The 24,727-nt window shown below is 39.4% G+C and overlaps 1 protein-coding gene across 2 annotated transcripts in view; it reads right to left on the bottom strand.

Annotated features, from left to right (window-relative positions):
* Positions 1 to 230: 230 nt before the first annotated feature.
* The window catches only part of SLC15A2 (solute carrier family 15 member 2), a 37,203-nt gene continuing 12,706 nt past the window's right edge, over positions 231 to 24,727 (bottom strand). Inside the window, exons 4-22 of one of the 2 annotated variants that reach the window (XM_044666746.1) lie at positions 23,148 to 23,240; positions 22,807 to 22,906; positions 21,260 to 21,350; positions 20,925 to 21,002; positions 17,739 to 17,821; positions 17,303 to 17,389; positions 16,772 to 16,861; positions 16,625 to 16,669; positions 15,878 to 15,910; positions 14,276 to 14,364; positions 13,539 to 13,620; positions 11,867 to 12,001; positions 8,927 to 9,091; positions 7,193 to 7,239; positions 6,355 to 6,465; positions 5,571 to 5,667; positions 4,622 to 4,768; positions 2,791 to 2,895; positions 231 to 976 (exon numbers count right to left, since the gene is read on the bottom strand). In XM_044666746.1, the coding sequence (XP_044522681.1) occupies positions 800 to 976; positions 2,791 to 2,895; positions 4,622 to 4,768; positions 5,571 to 5,667; positions 6,355 to 6,465; positions 7,193 to 7,239; positions 8,927 to 9,091; positions 11,867 to 12,001; positions 13,539 to 13,620; positions 14,276 to 14,364; positions 15,878 to 15,910; positions 16,625 to 16,669; positions 16,772 to 16,861; positions 17,303 to 17,389; positions 17,739 to 17,821; positions 20,925 to 21,002; positions 21,260 to 21,350; positions 22,807 to 22,906; positions 23,148 to 23,240 (1,855 nt within the window). In that variant the 3' untranslated portion in view covers positions 231 to 799. The remainder of the gene's footprint in view (positions 977 to 2,790; positions 2,896 to 4,621; positions 4,769 to 5,570; positions 5,668 to 6,354; positions 6,466 to 7,192; positions 7,240 to 8,926; positions 9,092 to 11,866; positions 12,002 to 13,538; positions 13,621 to 14,275; positions 14,365 to 15,877; positions 15,911 to 16,624; positions 16,670 to 16,771; positions 16,862 to 17,302; positions 17,390 to 17,738; positions 17,822 to 20,924; positions 21,003 to 21,259; positions 21,351 to 22,806; positions 22,907 to 23,147; positions 23,241 to 24,727) is intronic. The other variant, XM_044666747.1, reaches the window with a different exon arrangement.

Here is a 24,727-nt window from a genome sequence, read left to right as displayed (position 1 = left end):
GCTCAATGGATTGAAAGCAAGACCTAGAGACAGGAGGTCTTGGTCTCAAATACGTCCTCACTGTGTGACTCTGGGCAAGTCACTTTACCCCCATTTCCTAGCCCTTGTTGCTTTTCTGCCTTGGAACCAAACATAGTATTGATTCTAAAGATGGAAGTAAGGGGTTTTAAAAAATTGTACCCTCTTAGTATCTTCAGTAGACTGTATGAATAATAATCATCTCCTGTGGCTTAATTAGGATAAATGAGTTTACTTAAGTCCAAGAAATCCTGTTGTACCGACAAAAATCCAGTTTTTAGACAGAACAAAGTTAAATGACCAGAGGACCAGGTATGTTTGGCAATGTTCCAAATAGCAAATACAGGTACATATTTCTCTTCTCCCTTAATGGTGTGTATTCACACACAGAAGAATGTCACAGTTACACAATAATACATAGCAAATTATGTTCTTCACATTATTTTAGACACACAAGGAATAACCATTTATCTGTCCCAGCTTCGCCAAAACAATGTATGACAGACTGTATTTTCCATGAATAGGTGATTGGTCTGAGGTATGAAGTAGTCGAATTCCTTGCTCAAGTGTGCATGGGTCCCTATTCCAGTGCTGCTGTCCCCAGAAGAGAGGATAAAACTCAGCTGGAGGTCAAGATCTCTGATGAGATTGATGCTGCTTCTTTGGCCTAGCCCACCAGGAAGAAGGATGCTTAGTGATGGATGTAGCCAAGACTAGAGAAGAATTAAATTGATTAGGACAAGTAAAAAAAAAAAGGCTTGGAATAGAGCTAAAGGAACAGTCAAAGCTTTGTTTTCTTGGTCACCAAGTCTTTTGTGTCCCCCTCGATATGGGAAGAAGTCATTGTGTCCTCTGAACTATAAGCATCTGGCTTCACAGGGATGTAGTAGTAGCCCATGATGGAGAAGATGAGACAGATAACAAGCAGGAGACCGGAAAACAAGATAAATTCAGCCCACTGTGAAGAGAAAGAAAAAATTAATTATTATGCCACTGAAATTCATATAATCTGCCAAGGATACTACTGTTATAAGAAATAGAGGGTTATAGCATGTGAGGATGGTCTGCAAGGAACAGGTGCAGAGGGTAGAGGCATGAGATCAACAGGGAAAGATACTGGAATTTTGAAGGAAGGGTTAGATTGGAACTGAGGAGGTTAGCGCTGCTTTTCCTTAGTGGCTGATGCTATCCTCATTCCTGGCCTGCCTGCTCTCTTGTGTGCTGTATTTCATTGAAGAAGAACCTGGTGTTCCTGAACTAACTGTCTGCAGTAATTGTGAGACCAGGTCTGGGTCTTTTTGGATCCAGGATCTTACCTGAGCCCTGCCAAGCTTACACAGACCAGTACCTTAAAACCAATCAAGGAGGGTTTAGTGTAGCTTAGCAAGAGCAGGGACAGAGGATTTCCTAGTAAGTGAGAGGATTAGTGTAGACAATTCTGTGAAGACTCTCTTTGAGGGGACATTAGATATTTGGGGTTTTAGTTAGAAATTTAGCTTTAGGGTTTATCCCATTCCCTTTAACCTTTCCTCTTTAATTAAATAACTTTCTCAATTTTTACTGGGTGGTCTGTGTGTGTTCTCAGACCAGGCTTTGCCCTGGTTGGAGTTACTGTTGGCACTGTTGGCTTCCAACCTGCAGTTAACATCCTGATACTGGCCCTAGTGAATCCATCTTATCCTATCCCCAAAACCCACCTCCTTTGACACTACTTAGAGCCAGAAATGGAAGAAGACCTTAGGAAACATGTCATGGTTCATTGGGGAATGTGTATGGGTGTCATGTTGCCATACATGTCCCTCAGAATAGAGATTTTCTTGGAGAGGCATTCCAGGGAACTCAAGGCTATAGATCATCCTGTAAGGCTGATCAATTTTACAAGAGATGGAAGGAATGGACAAACATGTAGTAAACCTAGCTTTTCTGAGGATTAAGTCAAAGCTAACCAGGCTGATACTACAGTATGGGAGTTGCCAACTAGGTATCAGCCAGAACTTTGTTTCCTTCCATGACACGTGGTACTGGGACTATGGGTGGATATGAAATCTGCCATCTCTGGGTCTCTCAATGTTAGAAGACCTGGACTTTGTCAGAAGACTCAGTGACTTTGAACAAATCGCTTCAGCTAACCAAGTCTGTGTCCTCAAAAGTAATATTTACATTAGCTGCCTCAATATGTCAATCTGTGATTGTCAGTGTAGACAACAATGTAAATCACAATCTGTTGATGACTCAGAATCCTTTAGAATTGTTGTTTATGAAAAATTCATGACCCAATTTGGTGATGAGTTCCTGAACCTAGTGAAGTTGGTCTTTGGATGACTGACATACTCTTACCATCAGTTTTTTAAACCCTTACCTTCTGTCTTGTAATCAATACTGTGTATTGGTTCCAAGGTAGAAGAGCAGTAAGGGGTAAGGCAATTGGGGTAAAGAGACTTGCCCAGGGTTACACAGCTAGGAAGTGTCTGCGGTCAAATTTGAACCCAGGACCTCTCATCTCTAGGCCTGGCTCTCAATCCACTGAGCTACCCTAATTTTTTCTGGCTACCTGTCTTGTTTTTTAACCTACATCACTTCCAATGATAACCATAGACCCAACTGTCCACTTTCCAGGCAGCTGCTGTGTGTCTAACTTTCTGTGATGCTAACACAAGATGGAAGGAATAGATAAACATGCAGTAAGTCTAGCTTTTCTTTACAGTACTGTAAAAAATAATAAGAGCAGTACAGGGGAATGGTCGTGCCCTGCTGTCATCATAGGACCCATACCTGTACCAAGGCACTTGTTTGTGCCACAACAAGTACAATGATATTCCCGATGGCCACTGTCAGGAGCCAAGCTGCTTGTAGCACTGACTTCATGCTGGGGGGAGCCTGGAAAAGACAAAAAGAAGCTTGTAAACAGAATTTCTCTAAGCCCCACTTCCCCCCTCCAGGGGACTTCCCTCCCCTATTCCACTTCTCAAGAAGTGGGAATTTCATTCAGCAAGGATTTATTAAATGCCTATTATGTGCAAAGGGCTATGTCAAGTGCTGGATACATAAGACAAAAATGAAATAATCTTTGCCTTCAAAGTTTCAAATTCTCCTGGCATATAAGCCTTTAGAATCAAATAGTACCCACAAAGCTTAGCTATCAGGCTGGCTTGGTCTTCTCCTGAGTATATGACTTGCTTGGTCCTATAGTTATGATGAGTCTCTTGGAGCCAAGCTGGCACTCTATCAGTGCCAGAGGTTGGGATCCTAAAGCCTTGAAAAGGAGGAGGGCAATGGCTTGTGTCCTACCTTGGTTAAGGAAATTGTAGAATTGAAATGAATTATGCTCCCCTACCTTTGTAAAGCTTTACCTGAGACAGCTTTGAAAGCCGATCAATGGACAAATATTTATTAAGTGCCTCTTAAATGCCAAGCATTATATTAAGCCCCAGGGATAAAAAGAAATTCAAAAAGTGATCCCTACCCTCCAAGAACTCACAGTCTAACATGGGAGATAACATGCAAACACTTAAATACAAATAATAAATATGATTTTAAAAAAGGAAACAACCAATAGCGAGAAAGCACAAAAAATTAAGGATTGGGAAAGACTTCCAGTACAAGGTAAGATTTTTAGTCATGTGTAAATAGAATTAGCTCTATTAGAATTAGATCCCATTAATAGTCAAAAATCTACCCAACCCAGGCGTGCTAATGATGTCACTCCCACCTCCCTTAGTGGGGAGGGGAGACGAGTTACCCACATGTGACAATAAGTAACAAATCAAGAATAAGGGACTGCCCTTTGGGCAGTCCAAATCAATGTAGAAACTGCCATTTGTCCATTTGAATTAGAGGTGGACCACAGGAAGTGATGAAAGACAGGATCTCTTTAAGTAAGTGAGTGAACTTCCTGTGGGGGCAGTTGCCGTCTGGAACTGGAAGAAGAAGCATCTCCTGAGACCACAGACAGCTTATACTCTGTATTGTCACGTGGGTAAGTTAGGCTGGCTTCTTTGGCCTAGCTGGGTCAATTCTAAACTCTGCCTATCCGGCTGTTGGGCCTTGCGGCTTACAGCTTCATTTATTTAGACTTCTAACCTCCCTCTTCTCTTTATCCCTACTCACCTTCCTGATTGTAAATAAACTCCTCAACCCGATGCTGACTTGGGTCTGATTTAATTACGGAATCAACTTGAATTGTTGATTCCTGGCGGCCACACATTTTAAAGATATAACTATAATAACTAAATTTTAATTCTTACAGTCACAGAAGCTGATTTTTTTTAAAACTCTACCTGCTGTCTTATAATCAATCCTAAGTATCAGGCCCAAAGCAGAAGAGCAGCAAGGTCTAGGCAATTGGTATTAAGTGACTTGCCCAGAGTCACACAGCTAGGAAGAGGTGGGGACCAGATTGAAACCTATGACCTCCCATCTCCAGATCTAGTGCTCTATTCCCTGAGTCACCCAGATGCCCCAGAAGCTGACTTATTATAAACTTTGAAAAGTAAGCTGTAAATGATTATAAAGATCTGAAGTTTCATATACAATCTTCTCATTCTTTTCCATTATATAAATGAAAATGTCCATATTATAGGCTGTTTGTTAAATTTGACCTTACCTGAGAATAGGAGAACTCAAGCCCTGTGATAGAAAATACAACTTCACTTGCAGTCACTATTATATACTGTGGCAATTGCCATGCAAGGGACATTTTATTGGGTGAAATATCTTCAGTTTTCCATGCCCGGAGACCCTGATCAGAACTCTAAACAGGAGAGAAGGAAGACATTCAAATCAGTACTTCCAGTAAAACTTCTGGCATAATAAGCATCTTTTTAATCAATCCTATTTATAGGCTTCTCTTGGTCTTCATTCTTTTCAACTAGCTATTTTGAAAGCCATCATCAATATCTACTCTTTGAAAGTGATGATAGAAAATTAGAATTAGATTAAAATCTATACGAAGAATCAAGGACATACTTTCCCCTCACTTATACACCCATTGTCCAAGCCTTCACAATAAGAGCTTTGAATGGACTAAAGCTAAATTGACCCTTTGCAATATTAGATGGCTGCTTCATTGCATACACCTCAAAATAAGTATTTTGATGATCTCCCAGATGGACAGGAGCCAAGTGGCCTGATCCCTTCAGCTAAAGTCACAATTGGGAAGCAACAACTTGCCCAAAGAGATCCCAGATTGCAATATTGTTTCTAGGGGCCAGGTTGAGGCTGGGACAGATTGTCTCACTTGAGTGTGAAGGCTCAAGATGAATTCTGATTTCCAATCCTCATTCCACTTAGAACTATGAAATACTATCACTCATCACATTCCAAATTTCTTAGAAGTAGGCATACAACATGCAGAGACCACAGTGCTCCAAATGCTAGCCTGAGCAGTCTTATCCAGTGGATGAGTACAATAGGCTTCTAGTGGACACAATGACTTTTAACATCTTTTCCTTCATGCTTTCCTCATAGATCCTATCCTCCATATCCAAGCAGCCTTGCTGGGTGAGGGAAAGTGAAGAAATGGGGCAGAAAAGAGAAGAGGGAAAGCTACCTACATCAGTAATGACAAACACGTATGCTGCACCAAAATCAAGTAGCCCAAGGTCCAAGAAGAACTCCTTGTCTCCCATCCTACATAACACACCATTGTATCTGGAGAAAAGGAAAAAAAGAGATCTCAGATCCAAAACTACACAGTGCCTCAAAAAGATATTCCCTATTCTAGGAAAATTTCTCATAAGGATAATTAAGACTCTTACTTTCCTCTTTCCAAGATTTTGTAAGCAAAGATGCCATGACTCTATTCTGTACCATGATCTAGAATTTTCACTGTCAAGGCACAAAGTTTTCCAATTTAAACAGATCTGAGGGGTAAAGCCTTCAGCCTGGTAGATCTCCAGTTTACTCTAGTAAAATTCTCAAATATCTGAGGAGTTACAGAAATTTGGTGGGCCCAGGGAAAGCAACTCTGGTCAATAAGCTGCCAAGATATATGGGATCATCCATAGGAAATAGTGCATCAAATTTAAGTTTTACTTCAGCCATAATCTACTTATAATTTCCCTCTGGTTTCTGGAGTAATCCCAATCTCACAACATCTATCTAGGATTATAGGCATGTGAGGAGTGAAGGAGAATAAAATGACTGAAACAAACTTTCCCTCTATTTAACTAGAATATAGGTGGAAAAAAACATTAAATAATAACCTAAAGACCTGATATATGTCCCTTGCCATACCTGACTACTCCAGATATTAAGCCTCAACCTTCTACTTATGTACTTTACAACTATTTGATAAAGACATATAGTAATTCGCACATAAAAAAATAAAATTCTTACTGTCCTCTTTCCAAGATTTTGTAGGAAGAGATGCCATAGTTTTGACCAACACTGATGGACACACCTCTGTTTAGGGTGAGGTTAATGTCTTTATCCATGGTGTTAATAAACCTGTGAATTAGGATAAAGCTGTGAGGACAAGATCAAACAAATCTCTGAAAAGAATTCCCTTAAGTCAGTGATGGGCAAACTTTTAAAAGAGGGGGCCAAAGGAAAGGAAATGCTCATCTGTCAGTCTGTGTCTAAAGCAACTTTCGAAGTTTCATTGTATTGTACCCTACTCACTGTATTCGTCAGATTAGGAATGGTGTTGCATAGCTGGATAGAACATTTCAGGGGGCCGCATCTGGCCCGTGAGCCCGTAGTTTGCCCATCACTGCTCTAAGTTCTTAACCTACAGCCCATGACCTTGTTACTTTGTGATTAAAAAAAAGCTTTGGTAAGTGTATTTTCCATATAATTTGTTTTCTTTATAATGCTATGTATGATTCTAAGAAAGAGTGAATTCATACTGCTAAAGGGGAACAACAAAAAAAGGTTATGAAGTCCTTTCTTTATTATTTAAGTGTTTCTATGGAGCACAAAGCAAAAGGGAAATAATAAACATAAGCAGGAGGCATTAGTCAATAGGACAGGGACTGTGTGTCCTAATTCCCTCAAAGCTCTCTGCTGTGCTTCCTTCTCTCATCCCCAGTGGAAGTATTTGATTCTCAGTGATTCAGGGGTATGAATCTCTAATCAACACAAGGAGAGGTCTCTCCACCCTTAGTCTACAAATCAGACCTAGAACATGATCCAGTGGGGAAAGATCACCCCAGGGATGTCCAATGATTTGTACCTCACAGCTGCCATCCCATTGGCTGTTGATGTTACCGCGTCCTGCATCTACAACACAGGGAAATCAAAATGAGTCAAGAAAACTGTCAAAAATATAATAAGGCAATTTTCAAAGAAAGAAATCCAAATAATCAAAAGACATTGAAAAAAATTCCCCAAATTTTATATAAATGAACTATGTGGTCCCAACTTATGCTTATTATTATCAAAGATGATACAAGAAGGAAAATGACAGTTGTTGAAACAGCTGCTATAAATCAGTCTAGTCCTTCTAAAAAGCTATTTTCAATTAATTAATCAATGTCTAATTCAATTATTTAACCCAAATTAATCTGTCTTTGACTAGGTTATATCTACTAGGCCTAAATCCCTCCCCCTCAAAAAAATAGAAAAAGGAAAAGAACTCCTATGTATAAAAGTATTCATAAGCAGTTGTGGGAAGGGAATTTCCCTCCCCACTATGTTGCTTTGTTTGACGTCATCAATTAGTGACCTGGAGGTCCTTTACCACTGAAATGTCCAAGAACAGAGAAACCCTCAGAGAAAGAAAGTTGAAACCAAGGAGACAGGAAACTGATCCCATAAGCACTGCCCCACTAGGTGGTGCCAGGCAAATTAAGGAACTATGATTGGTTCCTGAGATGTGACACAGGAGACCTAGTGAGTGGAGAAAATTGCTTATAAGGCAAGGTCAAGGCACTGCTTGAGCTCTCTCTCAAGCTCTTCTGGCTGGAGCTGGGAACCTGAAGGAATTCTTTCAGTGGTGAGCTTCAATCCATCAAATGGGAAATAGGGTATTTAGCTAAGCAACTCTTTCCCTCTTTCCTACATTTCCATCTCTTTACTATCACTACTTTGATGTAATAAAGCTACTAAAGCTACTAGCAGCCTTATAATTTAATTATAACTATTACAGTTCTTTTTGTTGTTATCAAGAACTCAAAACAAAATTGCCCAGAAAGCCAGGCCTACATTCAAATCTGACCTCAAATACTTCCTAGCTACGTGACCCTGTTACTTAACTCCTATTGCCCAGCCCTTCACTTTTCTGCCTTGGAACCATTACACAATATCGATTCTCTAAGACAAAACATTTAAAAGCTTTTAAAAAATGTTGTCAATCAATTGAGGAAAGACTGGATAAATTCTGTTTATGAATATAATAAATGAAGCTAGTTACCTTCTTCCTAACCAAGTGATGGACTCAGTATATATAGAATGAGACAAAGAGCAGATAGGTGACTCAGTAAAAAGCTAAGCCTAGATCAGAGGTCCTGAGTTCAATTCTGGCCTCAGATACTTCCTAGCTGTGTGACCCTGGGCAAGTCACTTAACCCCAATTGCCTAGCCCTTAACACATGTCCAAAGATGATTATATATAAGTTGAAGGGATATTAGAAGTTCAAAAGGAAATAGACAAATAGGTCAGCTCTGAAGATAACATGTTGAATTTTTTATATGCTTTTTAGGAAAAGTAAGCTGCATATAACAGAAATTTTTGGTTTTACATATAATCCTTCTCTATCCTACTTTATACATGGAAATATGGATTTTTTTTCCTATTTCAGGGGAGTATTTGTTAAAGTCAGAGTAAAAAAAATTTTTTAACTCTTTAAACCTAGTCATCCCTAAGTTATTTATACTAGAGGAATAGTAGATTACATGATAAGAACCATAAAGAAGTCCATTGCTTCACTATGAATGTTTCACCATGAGAGATTATCCCAATACTCACCAGGATACTGGAAACTCCACTTTGTTTTCCATGGATGACCAAAGTGTATTTGTTCTTCTCTTTCATGACATGTTCATTGATGATAGACATGTTGTGATACAATAGCTGGATGTGAAAACTTTGACTCTCTGTAGTCAGGAGCATTTTGGAATGGCCTTTTGTTTGCTGCAGAAAAACATGACATGTATAGGTAGAGTCTTCATTGTAAAATCAGACAGTTTGAATCCCATTTCTACCTAGCACCTGCATTTTGTTATTGTCATTCAGTTGTTTCAGTTATGTCTGGCTCTTCAAGATCCCTTTTGGGATTTCCTTGGCAAAGACACTGAAGCGGTTTGCCATTTCCTTCTCCAATTCATTTTTACAGGTGAGGAAACTGAGACAAATAAATGATCTCTAAGGTCCTTTCCAAATCTCAATCTGTGATACTAGATAGCTATCAAATAGTCCCTTTTACAACTTTCTTGAGCATCACCACTTCATAAGAGATGAGGGAAACAAAGACCCAGAAATGTTTACTATCATTACGGATATAATTAAAGATACAATGAAGATAGCAATCCTTATTGCCCAGCCGGTGAATGCTCTAGACCTGTGTTAGTGAAACTTGTTATAAGGAATTCCTAGGACAAAATGGAAATCATCTTGAGTGACAAGATTGTCAGTTGAAGACCTCAGAATGCACCCAGGTGACGTGAGCCAAGGCCAAAAGACAGCTGGAAACAACCCATCATGCACAGCAGAGCAGCTCATTCTGGAGCATCCTTGGGTGGAGGGAGGTTCAAGAGGGTGGGTAGGCCTTTGTACCTGCAATCTAGCTTCCTTGCCTGAGGGACCTAGAGAACTATCATACCTGCTGTCAATAGAGCTGAGAAAGAACAATATTACAACCATCTAAGAAGGTCAATAGCCTTCCCTATCCTTTGGTTTGGCTCCAGCCAGATCAAGCTGGGGTTAGTGAGAGGGTGAAAGCTCCAGCCTATCATTAATCTAACAGCATCTACAATTTCTGATCACCTACTTTATATTGGCTTAGATTTAGCATCCCTTAAACCTTACCTCATTCCTTGTTCCTGACCCCTTGTTAAGTGAGAAATAAACCTTGTTACTAAGTTCAACTAAAGATTAGAGTACCTTTCCTAATTAGTGACCATTCAAAGCTATTAGGAAGAGGAACCTTATTTCACACAGTCAGAATTTCAGCATTATCCATCTAGCATTAATACCAGCCCGTACCAACAACAAACCCAACCCCAAGAGGCTAGAGGAGTTGTCAACACACTCCCAACTCCTTCTTGGCTACTAGGCTTGGGCAACTGTTAAAGAAGGCAGCTTGGCAGGTTCAGTCCAGCAGAGCCTGTCAGGCTGAGGGGAACACAGTCCTGTCTATTATCTAGTACTACAAAGCTGCTGCCTATTGTGCTCCCCTTCTCCTGGGTTTTTAAAAAACTATGGCACATGTGGCAGAGCTTGCTGGAGGGCACTGCTTGCTTCTTCCTCCCCACACATGCCTGAGGACATTTCTCACATGACCATCCCCTCTGCTGTTAAAGTCATTATCTGGGATAAGATGGATGCCATCATGACTGACAGGGATGGCAGTTGAGAATTCAGAATGTTCCCAGAAGCTGTGAGCCAGGGGCAAAAGTCAGTTGGCCCCACCCTATAAATACCCCCTAGGGACAACAGTTGGGATCTCAGAACTCAGAGCTGAGACTTGAGCAAACTTCTCTTGGAGCAAGAACTGGGAGAGAGAGGTGAAGGGTGGAAGAAGAAAAGGATAGGCCTGAACCTGAACCTGTAAACTGTGCTTGACTGAGAGATAGCTAGTGATCCATCAGAATTGTTGGCAGTAGAGCTGAGAGAATATACAGATCAATCAACATCTACATCAATAGCCTTCCCTATTCTCTGACTTGGCTGTGGCCAGAGTTAGTGAGAGGGTAAAGACCTCAAGCCTCTAATAGCCTAGCAATCTCCAGTCCTGATCAATGATTAGCTTAGTAGCCAAACAATAGCAATAGCAATTGGGGTTCCCAATCCCCAAACCTATTACTTTGTTATCCTTTCCCCATTAATAGTCAATACAGTGATTTAACAACAAGTACCTTCCTGTGTGGTTATTCTATCACAGCCCTTGGGAAGGGGAGAATATGCAGTCAGATACCAATGTTTCCAAAGCCAATCAATAGCCTATTAACAACTAATCCAATCTCAAGGTCCCAACCTGAGCAACTGTTAGAAGGAAGCAATTGACAGACTTAACCAATCAAGCCAGTCAGAGAGAGAAGAGGGATAGATTATATCAATAGCTATTGTGAGGAGTGGGTGTTCCTCCTTCACTAACTATAGCTGGCTTAGGTCTTGGGCACCTGATCCCTCCCTTCATCCATACTATCCTGAAGATCTATGGAGATAGTGGTAGTAATAGGAGGATAGTGGTAGTAATAGGAGGAGATACAAAGAAAGAAAGAGGTTCATATATATCCCTCTTTATTCTTTTTAACACCAATGGGAGCACTTCCTCCCTCCCCTGTCTGGGGTAAGGTGGGGGGCTCACATGCAGCATGAGCATTGCAGTTTGGACATTCGGTCTCTAAAGTCTCTAAAAGGTTCGCTGTCACTGCTCTAAGCCAAGAGACCTTGGCTGTTTTTGTATCTAGGATCCCTTTGGCAGTCTGGTACCACCTGTGGACCCCTTCCTTCTCAGAATAATGTTTATAAACATGTGCCATACATAAGATTACAAAAGCAATTATATTGAAATAAAGATGTATTTTAATCTCCATCTGGGACACATGGTCAAGAACTCCTGCCCTTAGAAGATCAATGAACTAGGAGATCTTTGGCTGGGCCATTCTAAATAACCACACAGATATATGGGGATATCATGCAAATGTGATCCTGAACCATCCTGATTTCATCTCCCCGCCTCCTCACCTGAAAGGGCTTGATGGGCTCTGGAAACAGAGATTTGTTCTGATAATCCATTAATTCCACTTTCATTTCATCATCTGCTAGATTCAGGATCCTCAAGTAAACTTCTTTGCCTCCTGGACTGTGTGGGGCTAGTTCCTAAGGATAATAAGCATCATGTAAGAGTCATGGAACTCAGTCCTGTTCTCCAACTTTGCCTTGGTATTGATTGATTAATTGATTGTATCATATATCCAGCAACCCTATGATTTAATGATTTCCTGGGTCAACCTCAGAGAGTAGATCTTCCTTGCATTTGCATGGGAAACATAGGGCAGAAGAAAATGGGAAGCAGGAATTTAAAAGGAGGCCATAACTAATGTCAATGAAAAGATTTACTGATAGGATATTTTCTCTCTTTTTATTGGCATGAAACTTTATTCCTTGACCTCTCAGGTATAATATAAGTTATTTGATCAATAAGCCATTAAAATAAAACCTTTATCTTCTGTCTTAGAATCAATACTAAGTAGCAGTTCCAAGACAGTGAGGGCTAAGCATCTGGGGCTGTGTAACTTGCCCAGGGTCACACAACTAGAAAGTGTCTTGAGGCTAGATCTGAACCTAGAACTTCCCCATCTCCAGATCTGGTGCTCTACCTACTGAGCCATTGGGATGCCCCAATGAACCATTTTTGAGTGACTTTTATGTGCCTAGCATTGGCATCATATATATGCCAATATATGCCATTATAATTTAATAAGATTAACTGGAAACAGAAGATTGAATTAGGCAGGCAGCATTCTGAAGTGGCTGGAAGTAGTTCCTAGTCCTATCTCTGCCAAGTCTACAATAACTACCTCTCTGACCTTGGGGAAATGATCTAGCCTCTTTGAATCTCCGTTCTCCTTTGTGAAATGGAAATTAAGTAGCAGTTTATAAGCTGTCAAAAGCATTATAAAACTTGTCTCAAAAGTCTTAGTACACTTGAGCCATCAAAGCTTTAAATTACACTAAGACTTTTGGGACAGTCTGTTTAAAGTTAACAATTCTGATACCTCCTGGCAAGGAGGTGACCTTTGGTTCTCAGTAATGACAGGGAAGCACAAGCTCTGGTAGGCTCTATTAATCTGGAAAGCCTCTGAGTATGGTCCCAATGAAAAACCATGTATTGGTCAAACAAGGACCAACCTAACCATGCTTCTAGAGAGACTTCAAACTTCTGGAGAGACAGAAATTTGGCCACCAGGGGATTGAATAGTTTATCAATTTTTAAAAACCAATGATAAAAAGTGCAAATAGTTAACCCATCTGTGTCTGTGAAAAGCTTAGCCACACTAATAAAACCATGGGTAGCTTACTATTATTGTTGACAACATTATAGAGGAAAAACTTTGAAAGAATTGATGCAATATTAAAATTTGAATCCAGAAAACTAAAGATGAAACATACTGCTCACTTCCTGCCAGAGAGGTGATGAACTTAATTAAAACAAAAAGAAATATTTTCAGACATGACAAATGTGGAAATTTGTTTTGCTGGGCATGTTTACGAGAGCTTTATGAGGAGATGTATGGACACTGGATGAGACAGAAAAAATAATGTTATTTTTGAAGATAGTTCCTCTAAGTAAGTAGAATGAATGAGGCATTTGTATCAGAACTCATATATATCTGAATCTCAGCTTGGTACTCACATTTATCTTGATCTCAACAGCTGCTGCAACTGCAAATGCTAGAGATGCCAGGATCATGCCAGCTGCCATTTTCTTAATAGATCTGTATAAGGAAAGGAAGGAAATTTCTGGGACAAAGGGCTATTTCAGGATAGAAAATGAGAGGAAAATATTTTCTGCAAATTAGAGCCACTTTCATCTATGCATAGATTCAAACAGGGATAGTCAAGCTTAAAGGCAAAAAAGATTGGCAACTCTCCCTACCTACCAGGTATCTGATTCTCATCTATAATGTATAGGTCACACCCCATTCAAATTATGTTACTAAATACTAAGAACTCCTTAGAAGAGGCAACACAGGGAATGGGAAAGGGAACAACATTATTAAGTACCTACTGTGTGCCAGGCAATGTGTTAAGTGACTTAAAAATATCATCTCATACAAACACAATACAACAGAAGCTATTCCACAAAGTTGTCTCCTATACATTCTCCTCTCATGGAAAAAAAAATGGGTCTCATTACCACAAATTAAATGAATTAAACGTTTTATAATGATAATTTACGTGAAACTAGAAGAGAATTACACTTTTCATTTTGTGGGAATTTGCAAGTCTTGTCATGAATAAATAAGAGGTAGGAGAGAAACTATCGCAAACTAACTTCAATGCATCGCTATACAATATTATCAATATCAACATCAATCTCAAAACTGGATAAAGAAAGAACCAGTTTCCCATGGTGCAGCAAGCACTTACGTTAAGTTGATTCCACACTTCTTGATTAGGGGGTAGATTCCTAGGTCAAACATGGGGATGAAGATAAGCACCAGAAGGGGATTCAGCACCTGTAATGCCATGTAAGCCAGACCAGTTACTAATGTCCCAACAGAAATACAATAACTTGTAACAAAATACCCCAGGTGGGAAGAAGGCTACCATTCCCAGACTAACCTCTGAGAAGGCATCTTTAATCTATAAGAGGCCCATCACCCAGATCCATTGAGTGGAAGCCCCAATGTCTTCACTCCTACTCCCACCATGACCTCTAGGGCATGCAAAGTTTTATTCCAGTTTAAAGTCAGCATCCTATTTCCCACTTATTTCCAGACATTTGCACCATCACATTGTCAGTTAAATTATCCATATGAATTTGTTGAGTAATTAGTTTGGGCCAGGCACTAAGCTACTTGCTGGTGTTATTTATTTTTTAAAACCCTTACCTTCTGTCTTAGAATCAATATTGTGTATTGGTTCCAAGGCAAAAGAGTGGTAAGGGCTAGGTAATTGGGGTAAGTGACTTGCCCAGGGTCACACAGCTGGGAAGTGTCTGAGGCCAGATTTGAACCTAAGACCTCCCATCTCTAGGCCTGGCTCTCAATCCACTGAGCCACTTAGCTGCTCCCTTGCTGGTATTTATTTAAAAAAAAAATACAGTCCCTGACTTCAAGTGGCTCACATTTTAGGAGGGGACATAACAAAAGCACGTTGAGAAAGCTTTTGCCATACTTAAAGTGAGTGGTGAGAGCCTAAACAGTAGTGGTTATGTGAATGGAGACAAGGAAGAAAGGATTACTGCACTGGATACGTGGGGTGAGAGAGTGGAGTCAAGAATGCTACCAAGCCTGGCTAACGTGGGAGGAAAGTAGTGCCAAGAGGAAAGGTGGGAAGAGTTTTGAGGGAAAGATGAGTTGTGTTTTGGGCATATTGAATTTGAGATGCTTTTGAGACATCCAGCTTGAAATGTCCAAAATATAGCTGAAGATGTGTGACTGGAGAGAGACTATGGATTTGGGAATCTTCTGAAAAAGGAATAATTCAACCCCTAAGAACTCATGAGACCACAAGAGGGAGGACATCGAGAGAAAAGACATATTGAGGACAAAGCATGAGTGAGGACTGACAGCAAAGGAGAACAAGAAGCAATTTTTTAGATAACAGGAGAACCAGTTAAGTGAAGTATCATGAAAATCTATAATATTGGGGAAGCTAGGCAGCTGAGTAGATAAAGAACCAGGCCTGGAGACCAGAAGTTCTAAGTCCAAATCTGGCCTCAGACACTTGTGTGACCCTGGGCAAGTCACCTAAACTCCAATTACCTAACCCTTATCAATTTTCTGCCTTAGAATCAATATTTAGTATTAATTCTAGGACGGAAGGCAAGAATTTTTAAAGAAGAAAGAAAATCTGTATTTCAAAAGGGAAAGGGTGATTTCTTCACACATCCCTTTGCTGCCTTGGAAGATAAAATATTTTTTTAAATCCATTTTCCCCTACTACCCTCCCCCCACTCACCATCTAATTGCTGAAATGGGAAGGGATGGCAAGAAGAAGAGTCATGGCTATGGAAAGGGCTCCTACCTGTATCTGGTCAGGCTGAAACACAAAAAATCCCTGAAACATGAAAAGAAAAAAACATTACTAAAACTCTGAAATGTGAGAAGCTAGGTCACAAACACATGTGGCCAGTATATACCAAGATTGTAAAAGAAAATCAATAAAATGTTTTCTCATTTGTAAAATGGGGGGAGGGGGAAGATGGACAATAATGTCACAGCATCTATTTCACTGGGTTGTAGGGAGGAAAGTTTTTTAGTATAGATGCTTCTAAGTTGAGCACTGTTTGTCTGTCTGACAGAAGTCAGGATTTGATGCATGAGTTACATTAAAATAACGATATATAGGAGGAAGAATACAGAAAAGGCAGTATGGAGTAGTAAATGGAGATCTGGTCTTAGGAGTCAGGAGGACTTCAGTTTAAATCTAGCCTGACACATACTAACTTGATTGTATGAAGACAGTCATACAGTCACCTGGGATCAGAGCTCTTGAATTTGAAACAACATTAAGTCATCTAGTCCACTGCCCCATTTTATAAATGAGAATTAACCTCTATAAGAGTAACTTTCAGAACAACTTGCTAATTTTCACCGGCAGATAAGAGTTTCTTCATAAGGGCATTTCTTATACCAAAGAAATCAAGTCTGGTCCAAAAAAGAGATAGAAAAAATAAATACAAACAGATAATCTATGATTTGGCAAAAAAAGTTAATTCCCTTGATACAAATCAAAAGAATAACTTACATGACAAAAATCACATCTACTCACCATGTTACCATTCATTCTAGTTGCTTGCAGAGTCCACCGAGAGCCCTAGAAAACACATATTGTTGCATTTCCTATGATAGAAGGAAATGGAAGGAAGAAACTTGGGAAGGGGATAGCACTGAATTATTACTAAGGTACTTTTTTTACCTGCTGATCCAAAAGAGCCCAGAACATTGGCAGTGGAATATAAAGGAACAATACACGAGTCAGTGCCTTCACGTCCAAGATGAGCTGCTTCTATAAGAAGAAGGAAAAATACAAAACTTCCTGAGCTTGCAAAATAATCAGGACAAATGGGTCAGAAAGCAGTAAGAGAATAGATTGTATCAGAGGTGAGTGAGGGAAAAGGCTTACAAAGCAGGATGGATTTAGATTGGAGATCAGGAAGACAATGAAATTCTAGAGAACAGGTGAGTGAATTGAGGCTATGGAATCTCTCCTGAGTCATGTAGCTCCCAGATCTCCAGATCTCCTCCAAAACAGAGTTTGTAATTTGTCTTAACTTGTTTGTATCAGGAATTGGGAGCAGCTATGTGGAGAAACTAGACATAGAAAATTAAGAGCCTACACTACTAATGAATACTAGCACCTAGGAGCCAAGAGTAAAGGAAAGGTGATCAGTTGGCCACCTGCCAGCACTTGATCATTACCACTGGTAAGCAGATAACCCTGACTCACCGGATACTTTTCCTCTGCCCAGTCCAGCCAGTGGTTTCTCTTTGGAATTTCCCTGGAGCGGTTCTTTAGCCGATTTGAAATAGCAAACTGAGGAAGAACCAGCAGAGAATCAGAAAAAGGAAAAAAAAGATAGAAATCTTCTCCCAACCAAAATCAGCTTCATCCATTTCACTTCCAAATTTCTGGGTTAAATCAATTTTTTTCTGCTTCTGGTTCATACCTTTATCTAACTAAGGCCCAACAGAATTTTATTATTTTGGAGATACCTAAACACAGTTAGAGTGACAATGTAAACTTGGAAAAGGAGGTTGTGATAGAATAGACTCAGGAGATTCAGAAGGTCACAGAATAAAAAACCTGTACCAATGTTGCTAGCCCCCAAAGTTAAACGTTACATGTCTGGTTGTAAATGTAGATTAAAGATTCACTGACTTACCCAGATACATTTGGAGACTTGAGCCACTATATTTCCTTCAGGGGGAGGTTTTTTGTACATCTTACTTCCAAGAACAAACACAACTGTAAGTGACACACAGAGAGGGGTTAAGCAAACCCCTTATGGAAAACGTTGCCTTTTGATCCCAAGATTTGGATTAAATATTATTGGATACGAGCATGGAGATATGGAGAAATCTCATTTGTGAGGTGAGAGGTGAGGAAATGGATGTCAGGCTCATTTTTTTCATCTACTATGTCTGAGGTTTTGCTGGATCCAATAGGATGAAAATTATGTCTGGCACATGGTGAATGTTTGTTAAATATCTTTTAACTCTGCTCCAGTGGGGAACATAAGACCAGGCATATTAATAAGGATGAACAAAACACTAGATACTTCATATTAACAGACACAATCACATGTGATTACAATTTAAATCATGTGTATGCAAGAAATCAAAATATAAGGGCAAGACTAATTCATCTTAGGGATTGAAAGAATCTTCTGGAAGTCTCATTATGCCTTTCTCCTGCCCCCATACAAGACCATTTCTTTCTCTTTCTTAGCCTAATCGGAATTCCTTCAGGCTAAGATTGTTGATCAGGGAGAGCAGTCCTGCTTGGTTTTTATCTTTTCCAGACTAAGTTCCAAGAGATAGTAGCCACTGTACCTCGGGCTTATTAAAAATGTAAACCAGGTTTAAAATTTTTGTTTGATAAAAACTGCTAACAAAGATATCTTCAGGTATCTCAATAGTGGACAATCTCTACATCAGTGTTAATTTTCTTTTCAGTACGTGAAAAATTAAAACAAAGTTAATTTTTCAAATTTTTGGTTGCCAAACCAAGCAGATAAAAATGCATCTGGGGGGGAGGGGAAATGCCTGTGCCTATAAGTGCTTAAGTTGTTCCTACCACATTGAGAGTTTCCAAATTTGAGTCATAGTTGTTACATCAGTTAGTAATTTTTATGCCCTGAAATTTTGAATTTGTAATTTACTATGCTTTTTTGGAAATTAACAAATGATAAACACAGTAGGACCTATTCTCCAAACCTGTCAGTCAATTGCACAGTGCCTGACACATAACAGGAGTTTCAAAAATGCTTATTATAAATTGATTGTGAAGCTGAGGTCATGGACAAGAATTTTTAAAATGAGATGGTATGGTTATGATCTGTGCCAACATAAAAAGTTAAGAGGAGACTCATATCCATCAATTATATTACAGATAGTTCTTAAAAATGCTGAGGGTATGTAGATTATTCCCATCAGGAATGTGGCTTGATATGGGCCATTGAGCTGGTCTCAAAGTCACTTACTTGGGTTGAAGTCTTGCCTCTTGGGGCAGGTAGGTGCTCAGTGAACAGAGCTGGAGCCAAGAGGACCTAAGTGTGACTCTGATTGCAGACATTTCTAGTAGCTTACTTAACCTAGTTCTTGCACTTCTGTGTTAAAAGTTGTTACTAAGACAGAAAGAATTTAAGAAAAAAAAATCCTCCCTCTGACACATACTGTCTATATGACCCTCTAGGAAAGTCACTTATCTCCGTGCCCCAAACAATTTCTTAAAACTGTCCATTGCAAAGCAGGTACTGGTCTGTTTGGCTCTAGTACAAAAACCTCCAAAATCTGGTCATTGTCTCCCCCAACTCCAGCCTAGGCTTTTGAATTTGTTCTGATTTTGTCAAGCTCGGGAACTTTGCCACGGAACCTTCTATTTTAATCTTCCAATATTATGTGGGGTAAACGACCCACATGGGGAAAACCAAGTGGATACAGAATGCCAGGCTATGGATATACAGCTGAAGGGAGAGCCCACAGTCCATCACTGCAAACATCTTAATGATCCCAACCTTCTTGAAACAAATGTGTCAATATTCTAGTGATATTGTATGGCCGAGAGATATTGAACATAACGGTCTGAAGAATTTAAATGAGGTCTCTTGCCAATTAAGATGGGGGAAAGTTAGATGTGACAGGATAAGCAGTGCAAGGAATATAATCAGAAATGTAGGACAAAAAGTTGACTAGTCATGTAGTAAAGAGTGTGAGATTCCTGAGGCACAGCCCGTGTACTCTATTATGAAATGTCAAGAAATCTGGAGTATGGATCCCAGAATGTTGTGTTAAGTCCTTGTGGAATATTTATTTGTAGCAATCAAACACGAGGGTGCACTCTTTAAATGAAAGAAGTACCCACAGCTATGAGAACAAAAAGCCACTGGAAGCATCACAGTAAGTTGGTAACCTTTCTTCTAGAAGAAATTCTTAAAAATCAATCCCTTAATACTTTCAAAATGATACCAACTCCAATACTGAATTGTCCTCACCGTAGCACTGATACTTAGTATTGATTCTAAGACAGAAAGTGAGGTGGTTGTTGTTGTTGTTGTTAATGATTGAGATGAACCAATAGAGCCCTATGTCTCTGTATTCCTATTCAGGAACTTGAAATGATTGGCCTGCAGTTCTGATTCTGTTATACACAGTACCTGGCACATAGTAGATGCTTAATAAATGCTTGTCAACTTGATTAATCAGAGGACAACAGAGGAAACACTTAGGAAAGTATGTAATGGTAGTAGAGGGAGGAAAATGGCAAGAAAGACAAGATGGCCCCCTAGAGAAATTAACTCCATGTAAATGAACCATCTGGGGATTTCTCTCTTTTCTGAACAATCAAAACTAAGCTAAATGCTGAATCCCTGGGCTACTATTTCTCTATCAAGTTCTTGTTGTTTTGGGGTTGGACCCATTCCAAGAAATGTCATACTGGGCCTCAGGAGAGGAAAGTATTTTAAGGTCAATGGTTAAAAACAAAAACACACAGAACTGCCCCTGGATTATGTAACCCAAGTAACCAACCCTGCCCCCTTTTCCAGAGCTAGACTCTGGTTGAGGGGTTTGGGTGGACATAAAGAATCATACCTCAATTCAACTTAGCTAACCAACACATTAACAGACAGAATCTGGATTTTCTAGTTCTAGTTACTCAAAGAACTCAATTTGTGTCATTAGGGCAGAGCAAAGGGCAGCCATCTATGAGCCAATTCACTCTAGAATGTGCCTTTGGCTATCCTAAGAAATCTAAGCATCCTCTATTTGCTCATAGAGCTGGTCTTTGACCTAATGAATTCAGTTGTGGAAAGGGAGAGAATCTCTCTTCACTTCCCCTGTCCACTTACCAAGAGCTAGTACCATTAGCATTCCTGGGACCCCAAAGGCTAATGCATAACAGTCTCCTCCAAAGCACTTTACATCACCTGGAGAGAGAATAGAGAAAGCAGGGTTACCTTGGGCCTTAGCTTTTCTACAACTCAGTTCCATTTACTTTGCTACAACATCATCTTCCTCAGGGGGGAAAAAGACATCTTTATAAGGATTGCTTCATCTAATTCCTTTCAGAGCAAATTTAAACAGGAGAAAACTCTTACTTTTTCCCAAACCCTCTTTGAAAAAAATCATCTCCCACTCCATAACAGCAAAACCATTTTCCAGGCCCCTAACAAAGAATTCTAACCTCTCAGCATGGGTGTGACAAACATGGAGATCAAACTCCCTGCATTGATGGACAGATAGAAAACTGAGAAGAACTTGCTCCTTTCATTTACCTGAGGGGGAAAAAAAATTTTTAAAGGAAAGAAAAAAAGCACAGGACAAACTTCACCATCATTATCAGACACAGAAGCACACATCCTTATCTCCCTGATATGCTGAACTCAAAACTAATATAAACAATGATAATGTCCCAATGATGTAGTTAAGCTATTAAAGATTAAGTTTATTTTTAAAAGGTTATTAAGTTTTATTAAAGCATATTTCATAATAGTTTAAACCTTCACCAGAACTTTCGGGACACCCCATAGATGTGCATACTCCATCATCTCTGCAAACTACATTATTCATTAAAGTCTTGGGTTATCTTCAGTACTGCTCATCAAACCCACAAACAAAGCCAAATTATATGGGTTGTATAGTGTGGGAAAGGGAGGTGCTTGCAATGGGGAGAGGAAGTATGTTAGAATCAAGGACAAAGAAAGAAAAGAATGACCAGACAGAAGATTTCATCTGGACCTTGTCAGGGAATCAGTCTGAAAGTTTAATGGTAGAATTAATAGTAAACTGTGAATTGGAAAAGGGAAGCTGGGAAGAGACTCCCCTTTCCCATCTACAGAAAAGAGAATGGGGCCTAAGGATTAGTAAAAGCATTCCTTCAGACAAAGGGTGACCCTGCAAACTACTTAGCACCTTCAAGTATCCCAACCCCTTTACTTTCCAGTTTGTTTCCCCATCTCAAGTGGACCTTCCAGATTTCCATTCACACTTGCCCAATTCTCGAATTCACAAAGCCAGCAGATGAATCTAATCCCCATTCACTTAGGGACAAGTTGCCTTGCAAACAATCTTAGCCCATCAAAAAGTCTCTCAGTAGAATGGAATATGATTGGAATGATTGGAGTGAAAAAGAAATTCCAGTAGCCTCTCCCCACCGGAGGCTGGAATCTTGAAATATGCATAAATATTAGCAATTACCTTATTCCCCTGGGCCACTTTATCACTTTCTTTGCCAGGAAAATTCTCATGAGTCAGAAATCACAAGGTGATAAGAACAGGTAGAAAAACAACAATAAAAGCACAAATAGAGATAGGGAAAGACCAGAGCTAGAAAAAAAAGAGAGAAATAAGCAGGTGAAACAATCAAGACAAAGGAAAAGTTGTAGAAGAATGAAAAAGATGCCAGAAATGTAGGAAAAACTAAAATATCCATGGGCTCTCTTGTATCCTCAAATCATCATCTCAGCCATTTTTACTTGGCTCATCCATCCATTCACACTTTTTTCTTTTACTATCTTGGATTACTGAGAAAAAAGGAAGGCTTTTCCAACTAAGAGTGATGATTGATAGAAACTCTTTCTGTTCTGTTTTTAGCCTGCTTGATGAGTTTTCTTGTTGGTGAACCTTTCAATTCATGCTTAACCCAGCCTTCTATGATGCCCCTCCCCATCTGTGATTGCTGGGTCCAACTTCAAAAAGACAAAGGAGATACTAAAACCACATGGTTCTTACATGTTCAGCTTCAAATTGGTCTCCACCAAAGGCTGCCACACAGGGTTTGATACCTCCTGTTCCCAGTGCGATCAGGAAGAGGCCAATCATGGATAGAACCCTATAAGAAAGAGACCAGGATTCTGACAATATCAGTGTACATTATTACTACTGCAATTAAAATCATGGGACTACAGAGAAAAAGCACTACAGATCAGAGTACCCTAACCCTAGGAGATTTCCACCCCCCCAATATTCCTAAAGAAAAGCAAGAGATCACTTTGCTGGGGGTGGGGGGAAAGGGAGAAACTGTAAATTTCAAGAATAACCTAAGAGAATGTATATTCTATGATTTTACTTACGTGTGCGCTAAATGTCCTCCCACTACTGGCAATGCACCCAGAGACTTGATCAAGTGGCCCAGCACATACACCATAGAGAGGTAGATGATTGTCCTATCAAGAAATCCAAGTCATTTAAGAATAAGAAGTGGTTAGAATCCATAGAACTATATTTCTTGCTCTGAGACCACAGATCAACACTAACAAATGTAGGTGGCATATTATATACCACTCTCAATATCCTCCTCTGGTAGATATTTTGGAAAGCATTAAAGTTACATACAATGGACAAAGTGGAAGAAAATAATATAAGAAATTGTTTTAGAAATTTAAATGGAAACAATGGAAAGTTAAAAAGAAAAAGACTGGTAGAGGTTCAATAATGAACTTTCTTCTAAGAGGGGCTAAGCAAAGAGAGCAAATATCTCCATCTACTCCCCCCCCCCCACACTCTTTCAAGTATAAACAAGACAAAACTGGGAGGCAGAATATTTAATAGGATCGAGGGAATTATAAAATAAGGAGAATTTAAGAGAATCAATGATTTTGGTTATGCATGTATTTTGTGTCACTAGCGATGTTATAAAGGTCAGGATGGGGCATGAGAGGGAACAGGGGCTGCGTGTTCACGGCTTGCTCCAGGCTTATGCTAATATAAGGGAAGGGGAAATTTGATTCCCCTTCTCCTCACTCCCAACTCAGCTGATATAGTGACAGAATGTGAACTAATAATTATACTCTTTCATTTTCAGTTCATGACTTTTGACTACAATAACCTCTTCTAATTCTTGATACTGTTATCTACTGTCCTGGTCACACTCTTACTTTTCTCTCTGATTCTGCCACCTAGCCCAGCCTTCTTTACAATCTGTTAAATCTTTACTAATATCCTTGCCACTCTTTTATCCCTTTTATCCCCTCACCAGTATATCTTTCACATTATTGACTTCCTAAAATGATCCTACTTTGATCATTTAGTCCATAATCAAAAACTTCAGTGAATCTTCATTGCCTATTGCATATATGTTCAATTGAATGATCTTTGTTAAGAATTGCAGGACAATGCATAACATGGGGAATATGGACATGTGTTGCAAGAAAGCACTGATATAGGGGCAGCTAGGTAGCTCAGTGGATTGAGAGCCAGGCCTAGAGACAGGAGGTCCTAGGTTCAAATCTGGCCTCAGACACTTCCCAGCTGTGTGGCCCTGGGCAAGTCACTTGACCCCCATTGCCTACCCTTACCAATCTTCCACCTATAAGTCAATACACAGAAGTTAAGGGTTTAAAAAAAAAAATTTAAAAAAAAAAAAAAAGAAGAGAAAGCACTGATATAATCTATGTCCCTTGGGTGGAGGGAAAGCAGGGAAATTAATATGAATTACAAAATGGCAAAGTGTTTCTACATGTAATTGAAAAACAAAATTTAATTTAAAAAAATGAATTACAGAACAATTGATAGGGTATAATGGTACTCCAACAATATACACTGGAGTAAATTTATAAAATGATGGACATGCTAACATAGCCATATTTAATATATATAGTATATATAAAATATATACTATATATATTAAATAAATTTAAAAATTATATATAGT

Source organism: Gracilinanus agilis, chromosome 3, assembly GCF_016433145.1.
Source record: "Gracilinanus agilis isolate LMUSP501 chromosome 3, AgileGrace, whole genome shotgun sequence".
NCBI classification, from domain to species: domain Eukaryota; kingdom Metazoa; phylum Chordata; class Mammalia; order Didelphimorphia; family Didelphidae; genus Gracilinanus; species Gracilinanus agilis.
Note: the sequence above shows the minus strand (reverse complement) of the source record. Positions and strands in the feature narration are given on the sequence as shown.